We start from the raw sequence: 25,892 nt of genomic DNA, 5'->3' as shown, positions 1-25,892 counted from the left end.
GTTATGAGTTAGTGTTGCTCAGGGAGCATCATGGCAAGGTCTTCATCATTAAACAGAATTAATTTTGTTACAAGTTAGCTAGCATCTGATGCCTGCATGAGGTGAGGTGTCAGAGGAAAGATGGAGATGCTGAGCAAAAATTTAGGAGCTCCTTACTGTACATCTTTTTTTCATTGTACATCCTTTGTGAGAACAACCTGAGCAATGACAATACTATTTTTGAAATAATTTTGAGTGAGAGGATTAACAGCTCTCATGGAGTAAACTTGTGATGGAATAGTTACTAAGTGGCGTATGTTATACATCGTGCTTATAAGACACCAAAAACGTGGCTGAGAAGGGAGGAAATGAGACATTTAATGCTGTTTTAAGCTAATTTAACGGGTTGTATAACTCTGCAAAAACTAGCTAGACAAGTTGTAGGTGTAAGTATTTTGATGAGCTTTTAATGTCCACTGAAGGCGATGGGATTGTTTTTGAGATACTTTTCATTATGTGAAATTAATGTAAAGCGATTTTAGAAATGATGCTGGGTTTATTGCAGTTGGGGTGGGAACCCAAGTGTGTTAACTTGTGCCCTGATGTAGGTACACAAGTGGCATCAGTGGTGCAGAACTGCATTTTTAACAACAAATAATGCCTTTTCTTCATAATAGCAGGGATCTCTGCGTTCAAAGCATCTTTGATTTCCACAGATTTTCTCTTATGGCAAAGTCCATGCCAGTGTCCAATACAGGAGTAGGCAAGAGGTCTTTAGGTGACCACGTGGGTGTCACAGTTTAGTTTTTGCAGGTCTCTAGGAGCTGCAGCATCACGTGCAGCCCTCTGCTTGCAGAGCAGTCGTGTTTTGGGGGGTGAGGGTGGCAGCCTGGCAGTGTCCTGTTCTGTTTCCAGCTGTGTGAGTTGAAACTCCTGATTAGATTCCCATTTGATTCAGTGTCCAATGGGCAGTTTGTCAGAACTTGGCAAAGCTGCTTTTTTTCTAGTACATTGCAGCTTTCTCTGATTATTTCTCTGAGTCCCTCTTTATGGTAAGAAGGAAACATCTTCTCAACCCTCCCTTATTTTGGCATCCTTTGGAAAGCAATAAACAGCTACTATGTGATTTCCTGTTAATCGTAATACAAAGACTGAAAAAGAAACTGCAGTAAACACCCCCATAACATATATTGAGGTTTGTGATTCATTTCAGTTATAAAGATGACATTTTGTGCTCTGCAACAGAGGGAAGCCTCATAAGACTGGGGAGGATCATTTGAGGTGCTTAAATAGGTAGTTTCTTATTTGGTTCTTGCTGTATTGTGTGAGGTATTGCTGTTTAGAGGATTTTTTCCTGTATCCTTGCCCTCTCTCCCCAAACAGAGCGTTTCTCTGGTAATTTTTGCCAAGAGCAGGTTTTGCTCAGTGTCCAGGGTCAGCCAGCATATCCATTCCTGGGCTGTGTGGGTGAGGGAGGTGCTACTGGTCCTGTGCTGTGCAGCTAGCTGGCAGGAAATCTTGGATGTATTCCTAAATTGGTTCTTTATTACTACTTTTGATGGATCTTAGGAGATTAGAACTACATCTCTCAAGAGACTGCATCAAGTAATAGAAAATGCTGCAAACTAAGATGAGTTATTAAGAAGAAATTCTTTACTATAGGGTTGGTGAGGCCCTATGGAGGTTGCCTGTAGATGTTGTGGCTGCCCCATCTCTGCAATGTTCAAGGCCAGGCTGGACGGGGCCTGAAGCAACCTGGTGTATTGAAAGGTGACCCTGCCATGGCAGGGGGTGGGACAAGATGGTCTTTAAGGTCCCTCCAACCCAAACCATTCCGTGATTCTGTGAAACTTTTCAATTTTTCTGTCTCAGCAAAGCATTCTTTTGCATTAAAATCAGCACGTTCTGGCTTTGCTTGTGAATCACTTGTGTGTCCCTCCCGCCAGGCTGGACAAACGCTGCACAGCTATGGAGAATGAACCCAACACGACGACGTGTTCTGCACCCACCACGACCGTCAGCAGCACCTCCACCTCGCGCACGCCGCTGCCGCAGATCTCCGTCTACAGCGGCTCCGACAGACATGCTGTCCAGGTATGGGCCCTGGGGCTTCCTCCCTGGCCTACAGAGCTCTGAACACAGGCACTTCACAGGATTAACTCTTCATTCTTTATTGCTCTTGTCTGTCTCAATAGCTGGCTTGCTGCTGTTCAGGAGATGTTTACTGGAGGGTCTCAGACCACTTAAGGGTAGTTCAGGGTAGGCCTGTCTCCCAAATAAGGGAGGGGGAAGAATGATAGAAAGTTCTGTGATAGAAAGTTCGGTTTGTTCACCCTTTGCTGAGGGTACAGATTATTAACATAAACCTTTGTAAAATGAAGCTGTTTGTTTGACCGACTTTGACTAGAGTGATCCAAGGTATTTGTGTGGGTAAGTCCTGCTTGGGATCCAGCCCCCTCTTGCTGTTCTTGAAATTAGGTCTCTGTGAACTCTGTACACCCCATTCTGTTGTGTTTGATAATTGGGTTTCTCACACACTACTCTGATCTCTCAAAAAGCAGAACATGATGTAGGATGTGTTGACAAGCAGCTGAGAGGCTGGGATGATGTGTTGGAGATGATGCTGTATTGTCAGGCTGTCCTTGAGAATGTGAATATGTTGATGTTGACAGTACTCTGTGACTTGGTCAAGAGCAGTGAGGGAACAAGTTCAGTGTCACATAATTGGTGTGAAAAAAATTATTTGGCTTTATTTCCTTATAAGGATAAACTTAAATATCATGTCAGCATGGTGAGTGCTTTGTAATTGTAATTAATTACCTACTGATTCATCACAGGTTATTCAGCAGGCCTTGCATCGTCCTCCTAGCTCAGCTGCTCAGTACCTCCAGCAGATGTATGCAGCCCAACAGCAGCATCTAATGCTGCAGACTGCTGCTCTGCAGCAGCAGCACTTAAGCAGTACCCAATTTCAGAGTCTGGCAACTGTTCCACAGGTGAGAGTGAAGATTGCTGAAAAAGCATCATGAATTGTCTAGAGCAGGGCTCCAGTCATTGTCAAATGTAATAACAGCTTAAGTGCCTGAGCTTAATGCCTCATGATAATTCACTGTTGTATTTTAATGATGTTGTTATTTTAAATTGTAGCATCCTCCAAACTGTTTGGAGGATTTTGTCCAGTGGTATAGATGCTCCAGTAGGCAACCATTCCATGCTTTATTGCATACATTATAATGCATCATGTAAATCATCAAGCAGTAATAAAATAAATATTAAAAATAGACTACTTCAGTCTTCAGCCCATGATTTTCTCTAAAAGTTGGTGGGGGAAGCAATGAATGGCATTGTATCTTAGTAAAATAAAAAATAATGAACATCTGGCATCTTAGTGTGTTTTGCCTCACATCTGGCTGCATTATAAGTAATGGCAAAATTAAGTTTTAACCCTGAGTGTGAAAATGTAGGAGGTAAATGACATTTCATATCTGAAACACAGCTTTTAACATCAGTGATCAGTGGAGGAGACCCATTTTGAATTAAAGCAGTAGCAAGATTTCCTTTGACCTCAGTTTGCCTTGGATTGAGAATATGATCTTGCAGAGAGAGGTGGTTGTTAATGATTTTGCACAGGGAAATGCTAAATGGAGTTATGGACCTCAGGGACATGGTTGTTTGGTGTCAGAACTGCACTGACTCATTTTTGCTCCTGGCTTTTTCTTCTATACCTTTTTCATTAGATTGTAGTAATATGTTGATTTGTCTTTTTTTGTTGTGATGGATTTCTATGTGGATATACAGTTACTGAAAACAGAGCAAAGAAAATCAGTTCGGGAAAGGCTGAGAGTTTTGGTTTTGTTCATACAGAAACCTAAATCACTGTCCCTGCTATTCATCTGAAGGGCTGGTATAGTATCCTGTGATAGACACTTGATGTGCATACATAAGTTACCATTCCAGAATATGAGGCTGTTCTGTGCAGCATTTATATATATTTTAGAAGATTCTAATCACAATAAAATTATGACATGAGTTCTAGATATTGCATTTTAAGTTCTGAGCACCATAGGTAGTGAGGTGATCACTTAGCTCCATCATTAGTAGTTTGGCAGACTTTACCTCTGATCATTTTTCTTCAGGTCTTGATCTGAAAGAATTATGTGTCTGAAATTTGGTAGGACTCAGGGAACTTAGCACCTTGCAGGTAGCATTCCATAGTGCAGAGTGCACTTTACTGAACACTATTTCCACTGAGAAGCATCTTACTGTTAACTCAGAGAAAGGTAAAGGTAGAGAGGGCTGTTTCTGGTGGTTTATGCAATAAAATGAACATCACTTAAGCACTTTCTGATTTCACTATTTGACACATATTCTTGCTATTTAGGCAAGCCTGTCAGGTGGGAGGCAATGTACTTCCCCCACTGGGAGTGTCACTCAGCAGTCAAGCGTGTCGCAGACCTCGGTACGTAACTGCACCAAGCCCTCCCTCCATTCCCAACCCTGCCTGGTTGTTACATGGCTACAGGGAAAACCAGAAAATATTAATAGCATTTCAGGTTGTATTGTTAAAATGAATACTACAGACACAGTGAGCAGTATGATGACTCTGTAGTAAGTGCTGGGTGCTGTGTGTGATTGTTGGTGGCCAGTCCCAGACCCCTCTTGATGCTCTGAGGGGCAGCTGCTCACTCCACAAGCACCAATGGCTCTTCAAACTCCTGGAGAAATCACTCCCCGAGCTCTCATCTCTTACATGATTTCTTACTGGATTTTCTACGATAGTTTCTTTATTCAGGGCACTACTGTAGGTGAAAATCATAACTGTGTATCAGGGATTAAACAGCACTAAATCTAAAGAATCCAAATAAATGCTCACATATATCTGTGATACTGATTAAATGTTTATAGTATTCATTCTTTTATTGATTATCATCTTCTATCATTCATCTTTTTTGCAGTTTCACTTCCCATATTCTAGGCATGTGCTCAGGTTTCAGTTGTGAGCAGCTCTGTGTTCAGTTCATGCTGTATTTCTTTAAGTGCCATTGTCAGACATGCACAGTATCTTCTGTACAGTTTTACAGCTGTCTGAAGTAGGATTTGTTAGTCCTACAGACATCCTGCTTATTAATCACACCCTCAAGCTGTTCATGACTCCAGTGCATAGCTTCAGTGATTTAACTGTGTGGTTTTTTTAAGCTCTCATAGCTTGGCTTGGCTTACAGTTGTTAAAAGTAAAACCATTTATTCATTAAATTTTGGAGGGAAATTCTATTAAGATGTCTGATGTTAAACTAATAAAATAATTGGTCTGGGTTTTCCAGGGAAATCTTTTAAGTAAGTGATGAAAAAGAGCTGGGCACTTAACTCTGTTAGACTGGTTAAAGAAAAAAAGAAAAAGCAAAGACACAACAGCTTTTTTTTTTTTTTAAGAAGATTCTAAAGAGTGGTTCTTGAGCATTTAAAATGAAATTGGGGAAGGTTTTAGTCTTCAGTCATTTTTTAGTGTGCATATGTGAAATGAGGATTGAAAGTCCATAAGTGGTGGCACAAAGAAGTGTCCTGATCAGGTTGCATAATGGAAGATACCAGTCCAGGCAGTTAATATAAACATTTGAAGATCTTAAATATTGAAGTTCAAGTGTTTTTCTTAAAATGTTGAAACCTCATTCTACATATTCAGTAAATGTGTATTTCTGTGAGACATATTTTTCAGAGTTCATATCATTGTTTATACTCGTAATGGCTTATTATTATTTACTGCAAAGTGGTTGCTTGCAGTTTAAGAATAAAAACATACAATCTTGCCAGAATCCAATTTTGTGATGATTGGCTCAATATATTTTTGATATCTTCACAGTTCAGAGATTCCAACCGCCCCTGCCATTTTTGTCCAGGGCTTTCTGGCTTTAGACCCTAGGGTGATGGAATTTCCATGACAGAAGCAATATTTTTGTTTCCTTAGATTAACCTCTCCACCTCTCCTACACCTGCACAGATAATAAGCCGCTCTCAGACCTCCAACACCACCAGCAGCAGCATCACCCAGCAGACGATGTTGCTGGGCAGCACCTCTCCCACCCTGAGTGCCAGCCAGGCTCAAATGTATCTGCGAGCTCAGATGGTAAGTTTTGATTACAGCCCTTGCAAAGTTTGCTCTGTCCCTATTGGAAGATCTAAGCTCTCTTTCTTTAATATAGTAGATATTGGGCTGCTCTTTTGTCTTTTTTCCCCCCCACTAATTTGTAGTATTGAAGGGAAAGTCCTCTTACTTGTATGAAAGTTCATACCTATGTTTATCTACCTCAAAGATTTTTCTCAATGTGCAGAACAAATATTATATTTGGTTTACATGATTCTCTTTTATTTTCTTTGTTTCTATTCTTTTCTTTGGTTACTAAAATTACAATGATAAATAGTTCTTTAAATAAATTAATCTAAAAGTAAAAAAGTAAATCTTAGAAGCTGTGCCATCAGTATGTGGAAGTATGGTATCTCTTTAAGATACTGCATTTCTTTCACAGATTTTTAAAATTTCAGTCAGTTACCATGTATTTTTTTCTTGCTTAACAGCTTATTTTTACTCCTGCGACCACTGTGGCTGCTGTCCAGTCTGACATTCCTGTTGTCTCCTCATCCTCCTCATCTTCCTGTCAGTCTGCAGCTACTCAGGTGAGCTTGTCTAAACTATTAAAGGTCTGCCCCATCGAGTGGGACAGAACTGAAAAGTAGGGAAATGCTGCGCTTTAGTTTTTCTTGCTTTACTTTCACCCCAGACCAGAGAGCAGATGAGCTGCTGGTGTGGCTCTGTCAAACCCCAGCTGAGTCACCTTACCTGTGAAGGTGTGCTGAAGGATTTGTCCTCACTGAGACAGGGTAGCAGTAAATGCTTCCTGAATGCCAGTGGGGAAGCAAGCACAGTTGTCTTGGGTGTGAATGTGCCCTGTGGTGACACACAGAGCAGTGAGAAGTGAAATGTAAACTGGCTGTTCATTACACAGGTACTAACTGTTGAGTTAATGTCCTCTTAATAATGTCCTCTTTTTCTTGTAAAAATGATGTAAATTAGTGCTACAAGCATAAGCATTACCCTTGAAAATGAAATTTGAGCTCAGCACTAGGATTGGAGATCTGGGATCGCTATGTGCAGAATCTGGGTGTGGTAACAGACTTCAGTGAAAATGATCCCTGACTGATGTACATTTCAGAAAGCAAACTTTTTGTTTCGTGTTACATTGGAGGGATCATGGTGAGAAGGGAGGTTAATATTGGTTAATTTGGAGGTTAATATAGGAACAAAGGTCTCAGTTTGTTAGCACACAGCTAGCAGAGAAGTCTCTGGTCCCACTGCCCACCCAAGGCTCTGGTTTATGGTGGTGTCTGGAAGCTCACTCACAAACCACTGCACTTCTGCAGAGTCTGTAAAAATAAAATTGCCTTTGCTTAAGATGCCTTGTGTCACTTACTTTAAAGGCACAATAAAAGAGAAAAATGAAAGTTTTAATTCAAATGAATTAACAATTTCCATTTCTTTAAAAAATCTAATAAGAGAAAAAAGACCTCTATTTATCACTAAAGAAATAAAGATCCCTATCCTTTAAATTTCATGGCTTTAAAGATACTTTGATATGCAGATTTTTAGCTTCTTGTGATCACATGGGATAAGAAACATTACAAAATGTAAATTTTTTTGCTGTTTTCCCCTGTTATTTATCACAGCTATTTATAGAGTTTGGGTGTTTTCACGTTTTGCTCATTTCCCAGGTTCAGAACTTGACGTTGCGCAGTCAGAAGCTGGGTGTGTTGTCAAGTTCCCAGAATGGCCCACCAAAGAGCAGCAGCCAAGCTCCGTCGCTGTGCCCCAGTAAGGCTGCCAGCAGCTCCAAGGGCAGCCAGGCAGACCCCTCAGAAAGCAATAGGAAAGGCGAGAGCCCCGCTCCAGAGTGCCGGAGCACGCCGGCCACGCGGACATCCAGCATCCACCACCTCATCACTCCAGGTGGGACCCCTGTGCAGCGAGAGGAAACTGATCCGTAATCACGGTTCTGTCAGACTTCAGTGTTCTCTGACCGTGTTATTGTAGATATTCCACATGAACAGAGTTCAAATTTTATTAGTAAGTTCACTTATTTGTTGTATTGGTATTGCACAGGATTTTGATTAAGCAGAGGCAGGAATGTTCTTGAATCACAATACAAGCACAATGTAGCAACTGCAATGCCCTGTTGAGTCACAGCACAAACACGATTCTCATTCCTGGTCTCTCTCTCCTGTATGTTCATTGTCAGGACTTGCCATCCCATCTCTGAGCAGCAAAATGAAACCACCTCAAGCCTCTTGCTCCCATCTAAATTCGTTTTATTGGTGGTTTGTTCCTTTTGTCTGTGTTGACTGTGTCATGAGAATGTTCTTATATCAAGTACTTTTATAAACCCATAGGTAACAGTGCTAAAATTTTAGTATTTTGTATTGAGATAAATCAAAATAACCTGTACTTGGTTAGAGAGGCACACTGCATGCAGTATATTTGCATCTTAGCTTTCTTATTTTGAAAAAGTGATGGTAGTCTAGGCAATTGGTCTGAATTCTGTGGAATGTAGCTTGGCTTAATGACAGCTTTTAGAGAAAGAGTGGGACTTGGAGGCAGACATTCTGGAAGTATTGAACTCTAATGCTCTCAGAACTCACGTTGGTAAGAAAAAACCCCCATACTTAGTAGCAGAACAAATCAAAAAACCTACATAGATGAGTTGTTTCTCAAGTGAACAAGACAAAGCAAGAAGAGGTTTGCATGTGGAGGAAACTGTGTGTGCTGTAAGAAATGGCTGGTGAGTCACTGGTTCACTTAAAGGTGATGATTTCTCTGGAAGCTGCACTATTTTTAGGTTTGTGCCTCTCAGTTGCTGTGTTCAAGTTCAGGCAAATGCTTTCAATGGTTTAAATTTATGCTAAACTCTTGGAATTTTATTTAGTCTCTTAGCATAGTATTATCTGAGGTTTAACTTAGCAGTTATCAGCAAATCCTGTTGTATTTATCATTTCTTTTCCAGTCTGTTTCAAAGCAAAGGTAAAATCCATTTAAAGTTGCGTGAAATTTTTAAATTTAAGGCTGGATTGGCAATAATCTTAGACCTAGTAGCAGAAAGATAAATTTAGATACTTCTTTATAGAAAGTATCTTTCTGTATTTAAAAAGCGCAGCCATATTAATTTGTTCATTGCTGCATTTTGCTCTGGAAATTGATATACTCTCCTGATAAATTGTTCTTGTGTTCTGTGTGCTGTCAAAGAAGATATTTTTAAACAAATATTGGAAATGTTACAAATATGCTGATCTTTAAAGTGAGAATTTTTGAGGTATTTTACAATATTTTCGGAACTCGAAGAAAGAAATACTAATTGTCACTTTTTCCCTCTTCCCTCACAGCTTCATATTCTCCATTGCAACCTCATTCTCTAGTAAAACATCAGCAGATCCCACTTCATTCACCACCTCCAAAGATTTCCCATCATCAGCTGATCCTGCAGCAGCAGCAGCAAGTCCAGCCGATTGCACTTCAGACTCCTCCGGGCCAGGAGCCGCCTCCATCCCAGCACTGCCTGCCCCTGCCCAGCCATGCGCTGCCTCCGGCTCCCAGCAGCGTCCCGTCCCACTGCTCCCCTATCCACATCCATCCTCCGCCTCTCACGCTCTCTCCCACCCCGTCCCAGTCAGCTCAGCAGTCAGTGGTGGTGTCCCCTCCGCCGTCCCACTCCCCGAGTCAGTCACCCACCATCATTATCCACCCTCAAGCCCTTATCCAGTCGCAGGCCAGCTCCCTGGTGCCGGCTCTGCAGCCCGAGCCGGCCGCTCCCCAGGCGGCTGCCGCCAACCCCGCGCGGCCCTCGCAGCCGCTGAGCCTCCCGCAGCACCTGCCGCTCCCGCCCTCGCCCGCCGTGCACATCGGGGCCGTGGAGCCGCCCGCCTTGGTTTCCCCGGGCCAGCAGCTCGTGTCCTCCACGCCACACCAGCAGTATCCAGCCCTGCAATCCGCTCCCATCCCTCTGGCAGCTCCGCCTCAGCTCTCGGCATCTTCAACCCAGATTCAACCGCTGCCCCTGCAGTCTGTGCAGTCTTTACAAGTGCAGCCTGAAATTCTGTCCCAGGGGCAGGTTTTGGTTCAAAACACTTTGGTTTCTGAGGAGGAACTTCCTGCTGCAGAGGCTTTGGTCCAGCTGCCATTTCAAGCTCTTCCACCGCCACAGACCGTCGCAGTAAATCTGCAGGTGCAGCCGTCAGTTCCGATTGAAACTCCAGTGGTGAGTGATAACATTGCACCCTTTATTCTTTCCCTGGGCTTCTCCAGAGCTGTGAGTCAGGCCCATTGACTTCAAAGCGACCTAAATCAGGTGCTAGACAGGGGACAAAAAACCTATTGATTACAGAACTCAGTTTTAAGAAGAGAATAGTCCTTTTTCTTCCGTTTCATGTTTTGATTTGGGTTTTTTTTCCCCCCGCTTTTTGCAATGGATCATCAGTCAAGAATATCAGTCAGGAATAATGAAAGATGAAATAATAAATTTAAGATGTACAATTTTGTTTCTTAATGAAATTACAATGTATTTGAAGTTTAAAAAAGTAAACATATGACAATGTTTACATAAAGAATTTTGGTAAATAGGATGTGAGGACTGTAAACTTTTACTTCAATACAGATAGATTTTGATTAGGAGAACAATCTGTACTAGGTGGAAGGTGCATATCAGGTTATTAAGATGATAGGTTTCTAGATTATTTATTTTGTACTAACATTAATAATATCCTCTTCATAAAAGAATAGGGGAATTTTGATGCTGTTTTGGCAATTCCCATCACCACCATTTAATTTGGTCCATGTTTGCTTCAGGTGCCTGCAGTTTGTAATTGAAGGTTTTGCCTTCAATTACTAGATTAAAATGATGTACAAGAAAATAAAATGTTATGCAAATAAGGCTGACACTTAAGATGGTGTTGCTGGGCTTTAGGGTAAAATGCTAATGAGATTAGGATGAGCAAAGGAATCAGCAGCTATTGTAGGCTTTTTTGAGCCTATCAACAGGTTAAGGAGGGAGGTGTGCTGTTCATTTTCAATTTATTTTAAGAGGGTAATAATCTCAATTCTGGTATTTCATGGAGAAATTGGACAAAAGAGTAGGAGCCAGGTTTGCTTTTGACAGGGTGGTGTTTTACATTTTAATCTGCTGTCAGGAATTTATGTAAATTTATTTCAATACTTTTGAGGAAAAGATCTTAAAGCCTCTTATAACCACTAACGCTTGATAGTCTTGGTGTACTCTTTTGAAATACTCATCTTGATTACACTGCTGTATAAGATAGAAAACTTGTCATTAAACTTGCATTTTGCAGATGTATTTAAATAACATCAAATCCATGTGTAAATAAAAATAACAGTAAACTCTACACATATGATATTGAAACAGTCGAGTTGTCTGCTCTGTTTGATTGGAGAACTGTGCTTCTTTATATATGGCTGTTTGTAACAAAATAATTTTACTGTCATAGATATTGTGATGTCATCAGAGTGCATTGTTTGGTATGCATTTTGGGAACTAGTATTTTATTAGAAGATTAACATAGTTGACCTGGTAATTTATTTTTAAAATTTTATTTATGCAACTCTTTTAAGGTGTTAAGATAGAATGGAAATCTCTCTAAAGCAATAGTTTGTTGGATGCAGATTTACCAAGTGGAGAATGTGTGTGAAGAGGAGATGCCCGAGGACTCAGATTGTGTCCACATGGCAAGAACACCTACACCACCCACCTTGTCCCCACCAGCCATAACCTTGGGCAATGGAGAGGCTCTTAATTCAGAAGATCCTTTATCAGGTGAGCACAAATGCCTAACTAAGACAGCTTTTGGTTTTGTGATTTGTGTAAGTAATTAATGGCCGACTGTGTTTGTAGCTAGCAGGTACTGAGTAAAGGAAAATGTTTGCATGTGGAGGGTGTGTTTGTGGAATAGTCTGTGGAGATAAACCATCTTGTTTTAAAAGTGGAATCTATAAAGCCTAGGGAAGAGCCTGTGTTAGGGGTTGATAGATGCAGAGATGGGTCTTGGGGATTTATCACCTCTTACTGCCTGATTCTGAGCCAATGGTTGGACATCAGTGATAAAACATAACATATTTTGTTATTTTTTGCAGAACATGGGGGACTGCCTTCAGTGACATCATCAGTCAGTGCCTCAGTAATTAAATCTCCATCTGATCCTTCCCATGCCTCTATTCCACCACCCCCTCTTTTGCTTCCAGCAGCAACGACAAGGAGCAACAGCACATCCATGCCCAATAGCATTCCCAGCCTAGAAAATAAACCTCCACAGGCTATTGTCAAACCCCAGATCCTGACCCACGTCATCGAAGGCTTTGTGATTCAGGAGGGCTTGGAGCCCTTCCCTGTAAGTCTAAATTTGCTAGGAATTTTTTACTACTAATCTTTGAAATTAACTCTTTGTAAGAATGATGTTATTTGTGGCTAGCTGGTATTTAGATCTTGAATTATGTTTCAGATATTGGTTTTGACCTTTTCTCCACTGGTTGGTGACTTGAGTAGTAGGCTATATCTGGAGTTAACTACAGAGGGTGGGTTTAGGCTACCATTTGGAACAACTTTTTTACATTTGCCTGCCTCCTACATACCTCTATTTAAGTGATACCTTAATTTGAACCTCAGAGCTGAGTCTGTTAAAATTTTAAAATGCTACAGTTTGTTGTTTCAAGCACTGGCAAGCTCTTAACTGGACTAGGTGTAATTAGTGCAGTGTCTGATAAGAAGTACTGTTGAAAATTTTAAATCACAAACTGACAATTTAAAGCTTGTCTTTCTAATTTAATGTGTGTCTCGTTTTCCCATTGCTTCATTTCTGTAGATATAATGTGTTTCTTCCTTTGTTAAATATAATTGCAAACTCTGTAGAGCGGGAGTGAGTCTTAATTTATTTGAGAAATGAACTTTGGCATGATATAATTACACTTCATTGATATGAGGTAGAAACTGATCATCATCTTTTGAGAAGATTGAAAACAAATATTGTTTTTAATTATTCGCTGTTGTGAATAATGTTAATTACTCTCTGTTACTTTGCTTTTATTGCACTAGGTCAGTCGTTCATCTTTACTGGTGGAACAGCCTGCAGAGAAGAGTCTGCTGGTGGAGGGTCAGATCATGAGTGTGGTGTGTGTTGAATCAGATTTGCAGAACACAAAACATGCAGACAACTCATCAGACACAGAGATAGAGGATATGATTGCAGAAGGTTTGTAATTTTTGTTTCAATGCCCATTTCCCCCCTCCAGTTCTGTGTGCTGGAATCAAACTGTGGCCTGGCCCAGAAAAAACAAGTTGTTCTGTGAACACATTTTTGTATAAATTCATCTAAGATTTGAAAGTTCAGAATTTTGTAGCCATCCCTGGGTTTTCATTCCTACAGCTTGTATCTTTATTGCACCAGAGTTATTTTGGTGATCTGCTTAAATTTAGTCTTAATGCAAGTCTTTCTTTAATTCTCTTAAAATAGTTCTAGTCCTTTTTTCATATCAGAACTCTTTGCAGCAGTTTTTTGGTCCATAATTTGTTTCATTAAATGTTAATTCAATTTTCTTTTCAGTGTGAACACTATGCTATGTCTCAGATTTCAGACAGCTTGTCTTGAATTCTTGTGGAATTCCAGAAACACTCATAGCTTTGGGTTTAGTTTTGGTTTAGCTCCTGACAGCTGGTGTTAGGTTTATGTGGGGAATTTGTAACTACTCATTAGATGAGCTGGTAGCTAGCATCCAACACTGAGACGCATCCATGTACATATCATGTGAGTAGAGGAGATTTTTTGATAGTAAATCAGGGCATGATTGTGTGTGTGGCAGAAATGGTCTTCTCAGTATTCCCAGCTCTTTGCTGCACTAGTGCTCTTTTTGTAGAGCAGGAAAAGGGCGATCTCACCTCATCAATAAGAGAAAAATACTCTGTAGCAATAAACTGTAAATTAGCAGATGCCATAATCCTTTTCTTTGTTGCATGCAGCTTATCTTTGTCATAGACTGAATGTTACATATATACAAGATTCAGTGTTTTCTTTGCTTTCACAAGTCCCTTTGGTTGTAGCAGCTGCTTCTTCAAAGAAAGTACTTTAAAAGGTTAGTTCATTGTGTCATTACAGAGGGCTTGCATTTATACTGTGGAAGGCCTGATTCTCTTAATGAACTCTTCATGAAGCAATTCATGAGGAATGTAACCCTTCTTTTTTAATTGCTTGCTATGTTTGAGGGCAGACCTGCTCATGGGTGGCTTGAAATTCAACAAAAAACTGATTAAGTTCATTGAGTGATTTAATTGAAGGTTCATTAAGATTCAGTTTGCTCAAGATCTTTTCTAGACAAAATGAAATCTATGACTTGTTTAGCTTTGCATAATTGTCTGTTAATCAAAGTATTTAATTGAATGTGTTAAATATTTGATGATCTTTTGCCTGCTTGAGGTGAGAGATGTGAACATAATTTTGTGTCATTGAAAGTGACTTTATTCCTCATTCCTTCTTTAGAGGGACTGGATGAAATTGAAAATGATCTTCTGAAGTGTGAATTTTGTGGGAAAATGGGATATCCCAATAAGTTTCTGCGGTCAAAAAGATTCTGCTCCACATCCTGTGCCAAAAGGTAACACTGTGTAGTTATTGTTTATCATTATCTGGCTAATGGATTCATCTCTCCTGGTTAAGACAGCAAGAATTCACAGTCAACATCTGAATGCAAAATCTTCCATTATAACAACTGGAAAGTTGATGTTTAATACCAGAAGTTTTAGAAATGGGGAATAGTTTCCCATTTGTAGTCGCCACTTAGCTCTTTTTTGGCATCAGGGTGTCTGGACATGACCTTTCTCATGTGTCTGCTACATTCCCATTTAGGTAGTGGGAATATATATTTTTGATTTGGTACTTCTTGGGACACCACCAGCAAAATAATCTTAAAGAGATTTAGTCCTTTAATCTTAACATGGGATTTTTGCCACTGTCCTCCTTTGACTGGGTGTCAGCTAGGTAGAGAAAATGGAACCAGAAAATACAATGTGATTTTAGGTTTTTAGTGGACATTTCAGAGCAGAGCTGTACTATGCAATAAAATACAAATGTATTTCTAAGAATGGGAAGGACAGACATCTTCCAGGGGTAGTCTGGATGTACTTGATCCCACAACGAGATGAGGGTTTTGATGAGGTGGCCTTTGAGATACCTTTCTCTTGTATTTCTGTGACAGCTGTTGTAATTAAGCAGCACTTCTACAACACTGTGATGTTATGGTTACTTGATTGAATTCAGTCCAAAAAACTACTAGTGCATTATTGTATATATCTTACTTCTTTAGGCACAGCCTTAGTTGCACTAAGAAATTTGGGCTGTTTCCATCAGACAAGACCAGTCGTTGGAATCGGAAGTCAGATAGCCAAAGTCTTGGGCGACGCGGGCGTCGGCCGAGCGGCCCTGAGGGGGCGTCACGAGATCATTTTCTTAGACAGGTCTGTGGAATATTTGCTTAAAACTATGGCACTGCTTTGGGGATTGCAAATAAAGCCTAATACTGTAGTTGCTACATTTTCCAGCTTCCAATTACTTATCCATCTGCAGAAGAAGATCTGGCTCCTCATGAAGACGCTGTTCCGACGGCCATGACCACGCGCCTGCGGAGGCAGAGCGAGAGGGAGCGGGAGCTTCGGGAGCTGAGGATGAGGAAAATGCCAGAGAGCATCGACCTCCTACCAGTGGTGCAAACTGACCCCTCAGTATGGACTGTCGATGAAGTTTGGGCCTTTATACATTCTCTGCCTGGTATGCAAGGGGCAATAGCTTGTTCTGTTGGTTTTAACAATGAAGTTCCTTGCTTTATAGCAGCGCTGTGATGAGGAGGTGGTGTGGTAACAGCAGCAGTGTTAGCTGGTGGTAGAGACTGGAATGTGATTTGTCTCCTCTTGCTTGTTCCTTCAGCACAAATCCCATGTTGATAGAACTAGTCCCACTTCTGCTGTTGCATCCCAGCTGATGGACATTAGAGCTGTTCCTTCCTTCAGTCTGACTTCTCTCCAGAGGTCAGTAGAGAGATCAGATGCACTTCCTCCCTGTTACACTGCTTTGATCTCTTTCTTTCTCACTTCCTTCTTCTCTTTCTTCCTCCCTTGCTGCTTATTCAGTAGAAAAAGCAAGAGCAGTGTTACTTCCCTTGATAAAACTGAAAAGTTTGAAAGACCCGTCATGATACAAATCATTAAAAAAGAATAAGCAAGTTTCTGCTATAAAGAAACATTTATTAAAATTTGTTTTGCATAGCTTTGCTCAGAGATCTTCTGCCTAGAATCTCTGCATACTGCTAGTCTCAGTTTGTTCTCAGAAAAAATACGGGTTTTTTTCTTATTCACACACCTTTCCTTTAGATTGATACTCACCTTTACCTTTACATTATCTTCAGGTTATCTGGCATTTATAATTTCCTAACTATCAAACTTTTAAAGCTTCTCTCCCCACCTTTTCTCAAGGATGCCATTTTATCTGACCAGACACTGCAACCCCTACAGATAACAGATAAGGCAGATCTCCACAGTAGCAGTCATACCAGAATTTTTGTTGCTTACCCATTAAAACCCAGGCTGCGTTTGTTCCTAATTTTCTACTTTTTCTGGAATGCTATACCATTTTTTGTGAATCTCATTAAACTATTAATCTGTAAGGAATATATCTTCACTGCTAAGTCATGCACATGCATTATGACAGTCTTTTGTAGTAGGTCAGGCAAAGAATTGCATAAGATGTCTAAAACTGGCAAAAGTCATCCTTGAAGTACCTTTCTTCTGATAGTTGATTGCAATTCAGTAACACTGCTTCTGGGAAGCTGCAGTGATGGATGTAGGAACAAGGAAAGCTCCTCAGGTTTGGGATGTGGTCATTCCTGTTTCTGTACTGGAGCTGTGTTACAGACTGTAGCTCTGTCACTGCTGTTTTCAGTTACTGTTTTTATGGATTCAAGACTCTAGTTGGCTCAATAACCAATCCTAGGCTCTCAATAAGTGGTAGTTCCTGTGCTAGAATAACAGAAGTGCCACATAAACACAATTCACTTGCAAGTATGAAACTAAAAATTTTATTCTTAAAATGTGGTTTCTGTTTTGAAACCATTACTTTTACAATATTTCACCAGCTGCTAGATCTGGTTTAGTTTTTTGTATTCTATAAACAAGGTGATCTTTGACTTTAAACAAACTTATATTTATTTGTATGTAGTGAAAGTTTATTATAATTACTCATTCATCTCCATATGAAGGCCTAATTGCTCAAATACTTTTTTTTTAAAAATAAGTTCAATAGATATTTAAAGTTATATTCACAACCTGCCAGAATTTTTGTTGCTATGTTGCTGCATTTGGGTTTTTGGTTAATTTTGTGGTTTGTTCTTTTCAGTATATTCTCAAGTCACTCTCTTGAAAAAATATTTTACCATATACTTTCAAGATTGATTCATGCAAATAATATAGATTATTTTCTTTATGGCATTTTATATTATGTATCTACTTGGTGCAGTCTGTGCAGACCATCTGCCATGCTGTTGTCACTTATCCACGAACATTAGGAACATCTGTTTTCATTTACAGCTTTCAGCACAGTCTGTAGCTGAAATGGACTTGTGTCCTTGTCAGGCTTTTCCTGAGTTGCTCTGGAGCCTTTTGGAGAAGTCAGTGTCCAGGACACTTGCACTGTTAGCTGCTTCTACTGGGGGAAGAGACAGAACAGCTTAAGCTGAGCAGAATTGTTCTCCTTTCTGTCTTCAGCTGCAAGATAAATGACCTTTCATCCACTCTCCACCCTTTTCTTTTGGCCAAGTATTGCACAACAAGCAATTGCAAAAGTGCTTAAGAATATACCCAGATGTGCTTGGATGTGGGAACTGCAGTACCTTCAACTTCCATGCTCTGCTTTTTTAAAAATTACTTTGATAAAAAGTATTTAAGAAGTTGCACAGAAATTGCTTAAAGGAAAAAAGCTGGCAACAACAAACATCCAGTTTCCTGTTTCTGTAGGACCAGTTTTGTTCCTAAATGTAAGAACTTCTCATGATCTCTCTGACTCTTTGTAAATGGTGTGGTCTGACAATGTTCATGTCTCAAATCAGACATGCCATGATACCTTTCCCAGAAATACTCAATACCTGATTTCAAAATGTTTTATCTGTTGTCAGCATTTCAATAAGAAAATCTTTATGATGGTGTCAGAGATGATTGTTACATGAGGTCTGTTCAGCAAATCATTAAGAAAAAAATTGTGCTTTGTGAAAAGCTAACTTTTTCAACTTTAAATGTTACAACCTTCACACAGTAATAATCCAAATGAATTCAGGTTTGGATGTTGTTACTTCCTTACATGTTTCCTTTCCATTTGTCGTGTACACATTTGTAAATCCATCAGGAAATGAGGCTATCTATTCTTTATGGAATTTAAATCTGAACACACAAGAGAATATGAAGTTAGTTGCTGTCATCCAGGTAGAAATGTTCTTCACAGTAATTTCATATCTCTATAATAGTGTACTTTAAAAAAGGGAAAATGTAAAAATGCCAAAACATAAGCTTCCTCGAGGAATAATTGACATGAGGAATGGAAGATGGAGGACAAATTCAAGTGTGTCTGAAAGGCTCTAAGACAGATGGAGAGACTGCTGGTTTGAGAACACAAATGTATTAAAAAACTCAATTAAAAACATGGTTGGGAGAAAGAAGCGTCAAATAAACAACTGACAATGAGTGCTCTCATGCATGTTGTTGTTAGACATTTATCCATCTTGCAGAGCTGCCATAGAGCCAGACATAACTGGCTGATCCTGCTCAGCACATATCCAGAACATCTTTGGAGGAACCTTTATTTCCACAGTGCTCTTCAGTGGAAAGGGGCCCTCAGTTACTTGGGACAGTCCAACCCATGTACAGTCTTTTTTTTATGTTGTGTTCTTCAGTAACCTGAGACTGGTATTTCATGTTGAGAAAAGGAGTTTAACTTGGGATAAAAAAGATCCAACCAGTTTAAAGTTACATTTGTGAAGTGAGTTACTGCTGTGTGTACAATGTTCACTCTGATAACTAATGATAAATGTCTTCATGAGATGGTTGTGCCAAAGCCCATGCATCAAAACTTTGTTTCCTTAGCTCAGTGGTGTAACACACAGATGGAATTAACTCCTTTTGGAAATTGTAGCTGTTTGGATGTTCTCACTGCACAGAGCAGTATAATGTATTTATCATTTATAGAATTAGATAGTCATATCTTGTTATTGCTGGAAAGAACCCACTTGAATTATGTTCCTGATTGCTATTTCAATGCTGTTTTCCCAATCTCTTCTAATGATGAGAGGTTGTTCCTCTTAATGAAATGAAAATTCTGTCTTTGCTGGGACTTGAAATTCCCAATGAGTAGTTCTCCAGTAAATACAGTGTAATTAGAGGCTGTAGTAAAAATTATTTTCGTATTATTTCAGAATTCCCATCATAATACTGAACTCTGGCATGTAATTTAGGTTCAACAAGCTAAAGGGATAAGCACTGGAAAATGTGTTGCTGATAAGATCCGGTGTGGACAAAATCTGGTGTGACATTGGATGTAAGAATGGGCATTTCTAAACCAGTAATCATATTTTTTATTGTCTTTAGGTTGTCAAGATATTGCAGATGAATTTAGAGCACAAGAAATTGATGGACAAGCTCTCCTTTTGTTGAAGGAGGATCACCTTATGAGTGCAATGAATATTAAGCTTGGACCTGCATTGAAAATCTGTGCACGTATCAATTCCTTGAAGGAATCCTAGGAGGTGAACATGAAGGTTCAAACAACAGTTTCTCAGTGACAGAACCAACAGTAATATGCCAACATCTTCACTGTGGCATGAGTGTTACTGTGATGTTTTGTTAAGTAGGTGGGGCTCTCCCCACATAAAGACTTTAAAATGTTCCTTTGATTATACCAGGAGTCCTCTGTAGTTTTCAACAACTAATAAGTTTATAGTAAAGCCTGAGTAATGCTTTCAGTTGAACTTTTTCATGGAAAAACATGAAGTGAAATATGCTGTGATAGGTTAGATATTCCCCAACATGTACTTCATCTTATGAGTTATGATTAACACCCAGTCCCCACCCCAATCTAGACACCATTTAAATTGTGTTGCTGTATTCTGAAAGACTTTTCCCACATACAGCAGTGTTTGGACTGAACTAACAGAAGTGTCCACAGGCCCTGTGGAAGCACTAGTACCAGTAAAATGCTATGCATTTAGTTGTGCTCTCCGAGTTTGTTTTAGTCTTGAGCAAATTGTTTGTAAGGGGTAGGTTGGCAGCTGGTTTTCCTCATGTAGGCTTACCCTCATCTCTGCCACTATAGTATTTTCTTGAAGTCTGTAAAATACTATAAACCATGTAGATGTCTCATCAAAATCCTCATGATCAGGCTACTGACACTCCTGCCAGAGGTAACTGAAGCACATGTTACTTTACTCTTTGAATGCTGCTATGCACTAAGGGGGCATTAAGTGTTAGGTTTGTAGTTTCACATGCTGCTAGTTAAACTAGACCAGCAGTTCTCAAATGGGGGTTCAGAGTGGACCCTGAGGAAGAGTGTGAGCACTCAAGGTTCAGGATCCCAAATGCCTGGGTGTGAGGGGCTGAAAAGTGCAGCCAGGACCAGCTCATGTTGAGACAAGTTGCTTTAGAGACTGGGGGTAGAGAAGGGACAGCATAACTCAGATGTTCTTTTTCTTATACCTCTTCTAACATGTCTTTCCCTGTAGTGCATTCCCATTGCCTCACTGGAAGCTTCCAAGCACCTTTTCCATGCCCAGTGGCCAGTTTGAGCTGTTCTTGCAGTACTCTGAGGAAGGAGCAGTGAGGCTCCTTCAGAGCTTGTGCAGGAGCAGCTGCTGCTGCCATGAGGGAACCTGGAGCTGCAGGTCAGCAGGAGGAATGCCAGCGTTGGCAACTCTGGGAGAACATCCTGGTTTAGGGCGAATTTGGGAGGACCAGGACAGAGAAATATCCAGGGGCCCTGCTTTGTCCCTCTGGCAGGAGATTTTGTCTTGGATGCTGCAGACCCAGGTGGTGGGATTTTAGTGTCCCCCTCCATTTTCCCTCTCTCACTCTGTGGAACAAATACATTTCCCTAGTTACTGATGCTCTTGGAAGCTGCCTGGGCTCTGAGGCAGCAGCACCTTCTTGGCCTTTGCTTCCCCACCACCTGTGCACAAATGTTCTTGGATGCATTTTGTCCTTCTGTTCCCTCCCTTTTGCAGCTCCACTCCCCTTATGTACAGACCTGGTTCCTTAAGCTCTTGTTTAGGGAAAGAAGGGTACGTGTGCTGACAGTCATTGTGTATATTTGAATTAAATATGTGTATGTGTCTGCAAATAATGTATTTTTTTGTATTTTATGCAAATTAATGCATAATATATGATTGTGTAGGTAGGTATTCAGGGGGCTGTACAGTATTCCTGAAGAGAAGAGGAACTGACCTAAAGTTTGAGAACTGCTGCCCTAGATCAAAAGGAGTCAATGCACATACACTGGCTAAAAGGCAGGTTTGTGACAGACAGATTAATATGTATATTATTTAACTGATGACCTTAAAGAGTAAATTTGAATTACAGAAAAATCTGTGCTTCATTTTCCTTTAATTAGACTATTGCTTTGTTTCCACTAACAGATTTTCTACCATTACCTTCTGGTAATCAACATTAGAATCATTGTTCTTAATTACAACTGTTTGAGCTTGCTAATAGCAGATGTTATTAATGTTTTTGTTAACCACTGAAGCTGCAAGTTAGGACAACACGTTGCAGTTGCACGCTGGTATGTGGTGAGAACCCTTACCCAAATGGCACCAAAGCTTTAGAGGATGAATTGATGCCTGGGTTTATTTTGGAGGGAAGTTGCTAAGCACTTTCTAGTTTGTTTTGTTTTTTTTCTATTTTCATTTACTGTTGTAAAATAAACTTCTTAGTTGAAGTTCCAATGTTCTAATGTTCATTTGAAAGACATTCAAATGATGGAGACAGTGGGTTCCCATTTGTAGCATTTCTGTAAGATACACAGTGTAGCATATCTGTAACATATGTTCTAAAGGATATGTTCTGTTTTGATGAGCTAACTGAAGACTAAAGATATCTTAGATATTTATCCTTTGGCTTTTGTCTTAAAGTTTTATTATTTTTATACAGAAATCTCACTGGCTAATTTTTAATCTGTCTTCTGATTGTACTGTTCTTAGGCAATGTAAAAAGTAGAGATACTTATAAATGTGGTTTGATAATGGTTTAAGGTGTACTAGCAAATGTGGACTTAGGGGTCTTATTTAGACCTGTAGTTAATCAGTGTTACATGCATGAGAATTTCATGGCTGCTTTAATTTTGCTTTATTAGACAGCTTTCAGGAGAGCTTCTCCAGCTAGTGTTTGTGTCCAGCTCAGTCAGAATCACTGCCAGGTGCCAGGAGCTCAGAGCAGACCCCAGTAAGGCACATCTGGTCCTGTTCATCTGGTATGTAACATTCCCTGTGGGTTTGGGAGAGCCACAGAAAATGAGTTATGCTTTAAATATTCATAAATGCAACAGCTTAGAATGTGGGCCTTATGCATATTGAAAGGTTTTTTCCTTCTTCAGTGGTTTTGGTAATTAACTGGAACTTAAAAGCAGACACAGCTATACCAACCTGTACTGATAGAAGTGCACTTGTGCAGGAGTGTTTGCCAGTGTAGCTGTGTCAATAAAATGAATTTTTTAAAAGTCACACCTGTATGTGAAAGTAGGCTGGAAAATTTCTAAGAGCAACTGAAGTCTACTTGGGAAGTTTATGAATTTGCTCCAAAAAGCAATATAATACTTAAGAGTAACAGTCCTCCAGAACCATTTTATGTACTGGCCACTTGCTGTTCAGATAGGTGAGGTTTTCCCAGGCTCATACCATTTCCCGTGTTAGGCTGTACCCTCTTCCAAAATAAGAAGTATTAAAGATTTTAATTGTATTTTAACACGTGTTCCCACAGGATGTGTCTACAAGAAATCTGTTTTATTCTCTTTATTTCCTGGGATTTTTGCTTTCTGTATTCAGATTTCTGGTGTGCAGGATACCCCTCACAGTAATGCTTGCAGTATTTCCCCTGAGGAAGCTTGTCTGCCTCCACTGACTTGAAGTGTCAGTTGATTTGGCTCAGAGAGTGTCTGAAGGAGTTTCAAACAGGCTGCATTGTAAATCCATTCTTTACTCATTAACCCATCTTTTTTTTTTTTTTTCAGAAATGAAGTTCTTGGTGGAGGGTAAAGCCTTTGCTAGATTTTTTGTCATTGAGACATTTCAAATAGAAGGTTTTTGTCCTGCAAGCATCCATTTCCTCATTTTTTTCCCTGTGAAAGCAGGTATTTACCTCCTGACTTCTACTTGTGCTTTGTCCTTAAAGGAATCCAGAGTTTTGGATAGAACAGATTGAATTCCTTTGTAACTGCAGTTGAGGCAGGAAGAGGAGAGGATAAAAGGGTAAAACCAACTGTTCGGGCAGATCTGTGGTACCTTTTGCATAATTTCTGTACCTTGACGTGGAAGGAAATATTCAGGTACAAAACCATTGAAGTGTAATTTGAGTGGAAGTTCAGTGTGAGACCGGGCTGGGTGTCAGTGCCTGGCATGGCACCTACAACTAATGCCAGCTTCAGATGGATGTTCTCATTCTAATATCACAGCATCCATGCAGAAACTTCCACCTCAAGAGCTCAACAGATTTCTTACACGGTGACAAATCTACAGCTCTGAGTGATCAAAGAGTTCAGTGACAGCTGTGTTGAGTCCTGGTTTTGCAAATAATTAGACATCCCCCTAATTTATAACATGAGTAGTTCTGATTGTACTGAGACTGCTCATATTGAAGCTCAGCATGTATAAAAGCTTGCAGTGTTACTTTCTCACCAGTATTGTATAGAGATGTCCTGTTAACCTATACTTAGAAATATATTTGTCATCATTACCCAGGTACTTCCTCATTGATTGTTTAGGCTGCAGATAATGACTGTGCAAAACAATCAATCTAGGGTAGTTTTTTAATAATGCACCTGAATTAATTTATTAGAGATGGAGAGAAGCTAATATTTTAGAGTATTTTTTTTTAAATACCCTGTTCCTGTTAAATGCTGAGTGGAACAGGTATGAGCAGAGCTATTAATGAACAATATCAGTGTAAAGTGTTAATTGCTCATAGTGAATTAATTTTCAAGTCACTCTTGCATAGTGACCTGTAGTTTCAGACAGGAGATACTGTGAGGAGAAAGCATTAAGTGAATTAAAAATTTCTTAGTTAATTTGAGCCTAAATTAAATTAATTTTAAAAGAATTTGCCTTTAGTCATGAGAGTTTATTTAGACCTGAAAGGTTCTCTGTAGTTACAAAGCCTGGATAGCTTTGCAAATGGTGACATTGAAAAAGAGACAGTAGTAATGCTCCAGTGCCAGCTGTGTGGGTTTTTCAGGAAGCTTTTTCAGGAAGCTGTCCCTGGTCTGAGCTAGTGGAGTCAGGGCCTGGCACACAGACTGAGCACCAAGGCAGTGAGCACACAGCACCCTAATCCATGAGAATCAGCCTGGTTTGTTCTTACCATCTTCTTCTCTTTGGAAATCTGACATGTCCTTCCCCACTCCATTTCTGAGAGTGGCATTTTGCTCTCTTGGGTGTCAGCTCTGAGGGCTGGGGAGTTTTGTGTCCTGCCTTATCCCCTGGCTCCCAAGGTCAGCACTTCCACACGTGCTCAAGGCCCCATCCTAAGCTGCTGTGTAGGTTTGTGTAACCTCTGCATTAAAACACACACCTGCTCATTCACCTTCAACTTGAAGGTTGCATAGTATTTTCTGATCTCGTACAGCAAAGTGGAATTGAAAAAGCAAAGTTCAGAGATATGAATATGCTGCTAATTGCAGGTATGGAGCAAGTTCATAGTCCAGCTTTTGTAGCCATTGATTTAAATTTTCTGAAGCTCAGTTCTGGAAGCCAGTGTAATGAAATCTCAAGTTAAAATTTTTTGCATTTCAGGCAAGTATTCCTGTTGAATTATCCAAATGACTCTGTAGAGTAAGGAGCTAGAAAAACAAGATTTTTTAAAAGATTTTTTTCTAGAAGTAATTGTAACTTGAGCACCATTGTGCATTCGTAGAATTGTGATCATAAACTCTGTTTAAGTGCAATACATAACACTGAAGGAGCATTCTAATTGTGTTTATGAAGCACTGCTTGGGTACATAGGGTTGTTGACAGGCTTGGGGTGTTGTTGCTAGGTAATAATCAGAGTATCTATGCTGATTATGGGATTAGGCTTGAAGCACAAATGTCTTTGATTCGTGAGGTAGATCTGCTTTGTGACTGAAGCCTGGGCAGCCTGTGGAAGGCTTGTGGTGTCCTCCACTACCCAGCCAGGATGCTTCCATCTTCTGGCAACTTTTTGCAAATTCAGTTTTGGAAAGAACAATGAGGGATTCTGCACACCCAACTTCCTTTCCAAGCAGTCTTTGTGTCATAGGATGAACAAGCCAGTACTGACCAGGAAAGATGTGTGTAAAGATGAAGGGTTTTATCACTGAGTGCCAAATACTCTGTTCAGAGTTGAAAACACATAGAATATCTCATTAAAATCAATGTTGATTTGTAAGAGGTTCTTTAAATGAGAAAAGTACAGAAGTCTCCCATAAAGGTTTAACACTTTAGCTGCTGTTAGCATTAATATCAATACTGTAACATATTTGAATGGGGAAGGGCCATTAGTTGCTGGCACAGCACAAGAAGTGATGTACAGAGGAGATGTAGCAGTGGTTATCTGTAGTTCTTTTAT

The 25,892-nt window shown here is 39.9% G+C and overlaps 1 protein-coding gene across 11 annotated transcripts; it reads left to right on the top strand.

The window, feature by feature from the left end:
- The first annotated feature begins 1,922 nt into the window (after positions 1–1,922).
- On the top strand, positions 1,923–24,332 carry PHC3 (polyhomeotic homolog 3). 11 transcript variants are annotated; one of them, XR_005627971.1, is made up of 15 exons: positions 1,923–2,073; positions 2,817–2,975; positions 4,361–4,438; positions 5,942–6,100; positions 6,550–6,648; positions 7,741–7,975; positions 9,403–10,274; positions 11,693–11,843; positions 12,161–12,414; positions 13,116–13,272; positions 14,554–14,668; positions 15,377–15,527; positions 15,612–15,837; positions 19,695–22,566; positions 23,323–24,331. XR_005627971.1 is itself a non-coding variant. In XM_039713475.1 (14 exons), exons 1-14 carry the CDS (start codon positions 1,948–1,950, stop codon positions 19,847–19,849), a joined length of 2,826 nt encoding a protein of 941 aa, XP_039569409.1. In that variant the 5' UTR covers positions 1,923–1,947; the 3' UTR covers positions 19,850–24,332. The 11 variants fall into 11 exon arrangements, 9 of the variants coding, with proteins under 9 accessions (XP_039569409.1, XP_039569407.1, XP_039569408.1 ...); XR_005627973.1 differs by lacking the exon at positions 23,323–24,331 and adding an exon at positions 15,994–16,094 and having other exon boundaries at positions 19,695–19,831; XM_039713475.1 differs by having other exon boundaries at positions 12,272–12,414; positions 19,695–24,332.
- Positions 24,333–25,892: the final 1,560 nt, after the last annotated feature.

Source organism: Passer montanus, unplaced genomic scaffold (genome assembly GCF_014805655.1).
Source record: "Passer montanus isolate IOZ18808 unplaced genomic scaffold, ASM1480565v1 scaffold29, whole genome shotgun sequence".
Classification (NCBI taxonomy): domain Eukaryota; kingdom Metazoa; phylum Chordata; class Aves; order Passeriformes; family Passeridae; genus Passer; species Passer montanus.
The sequence above is the reverse complement of the archived record's forward strand: the minus strand, read 5'-3'. Positions and strand labels throughout refer to the sequence as shown.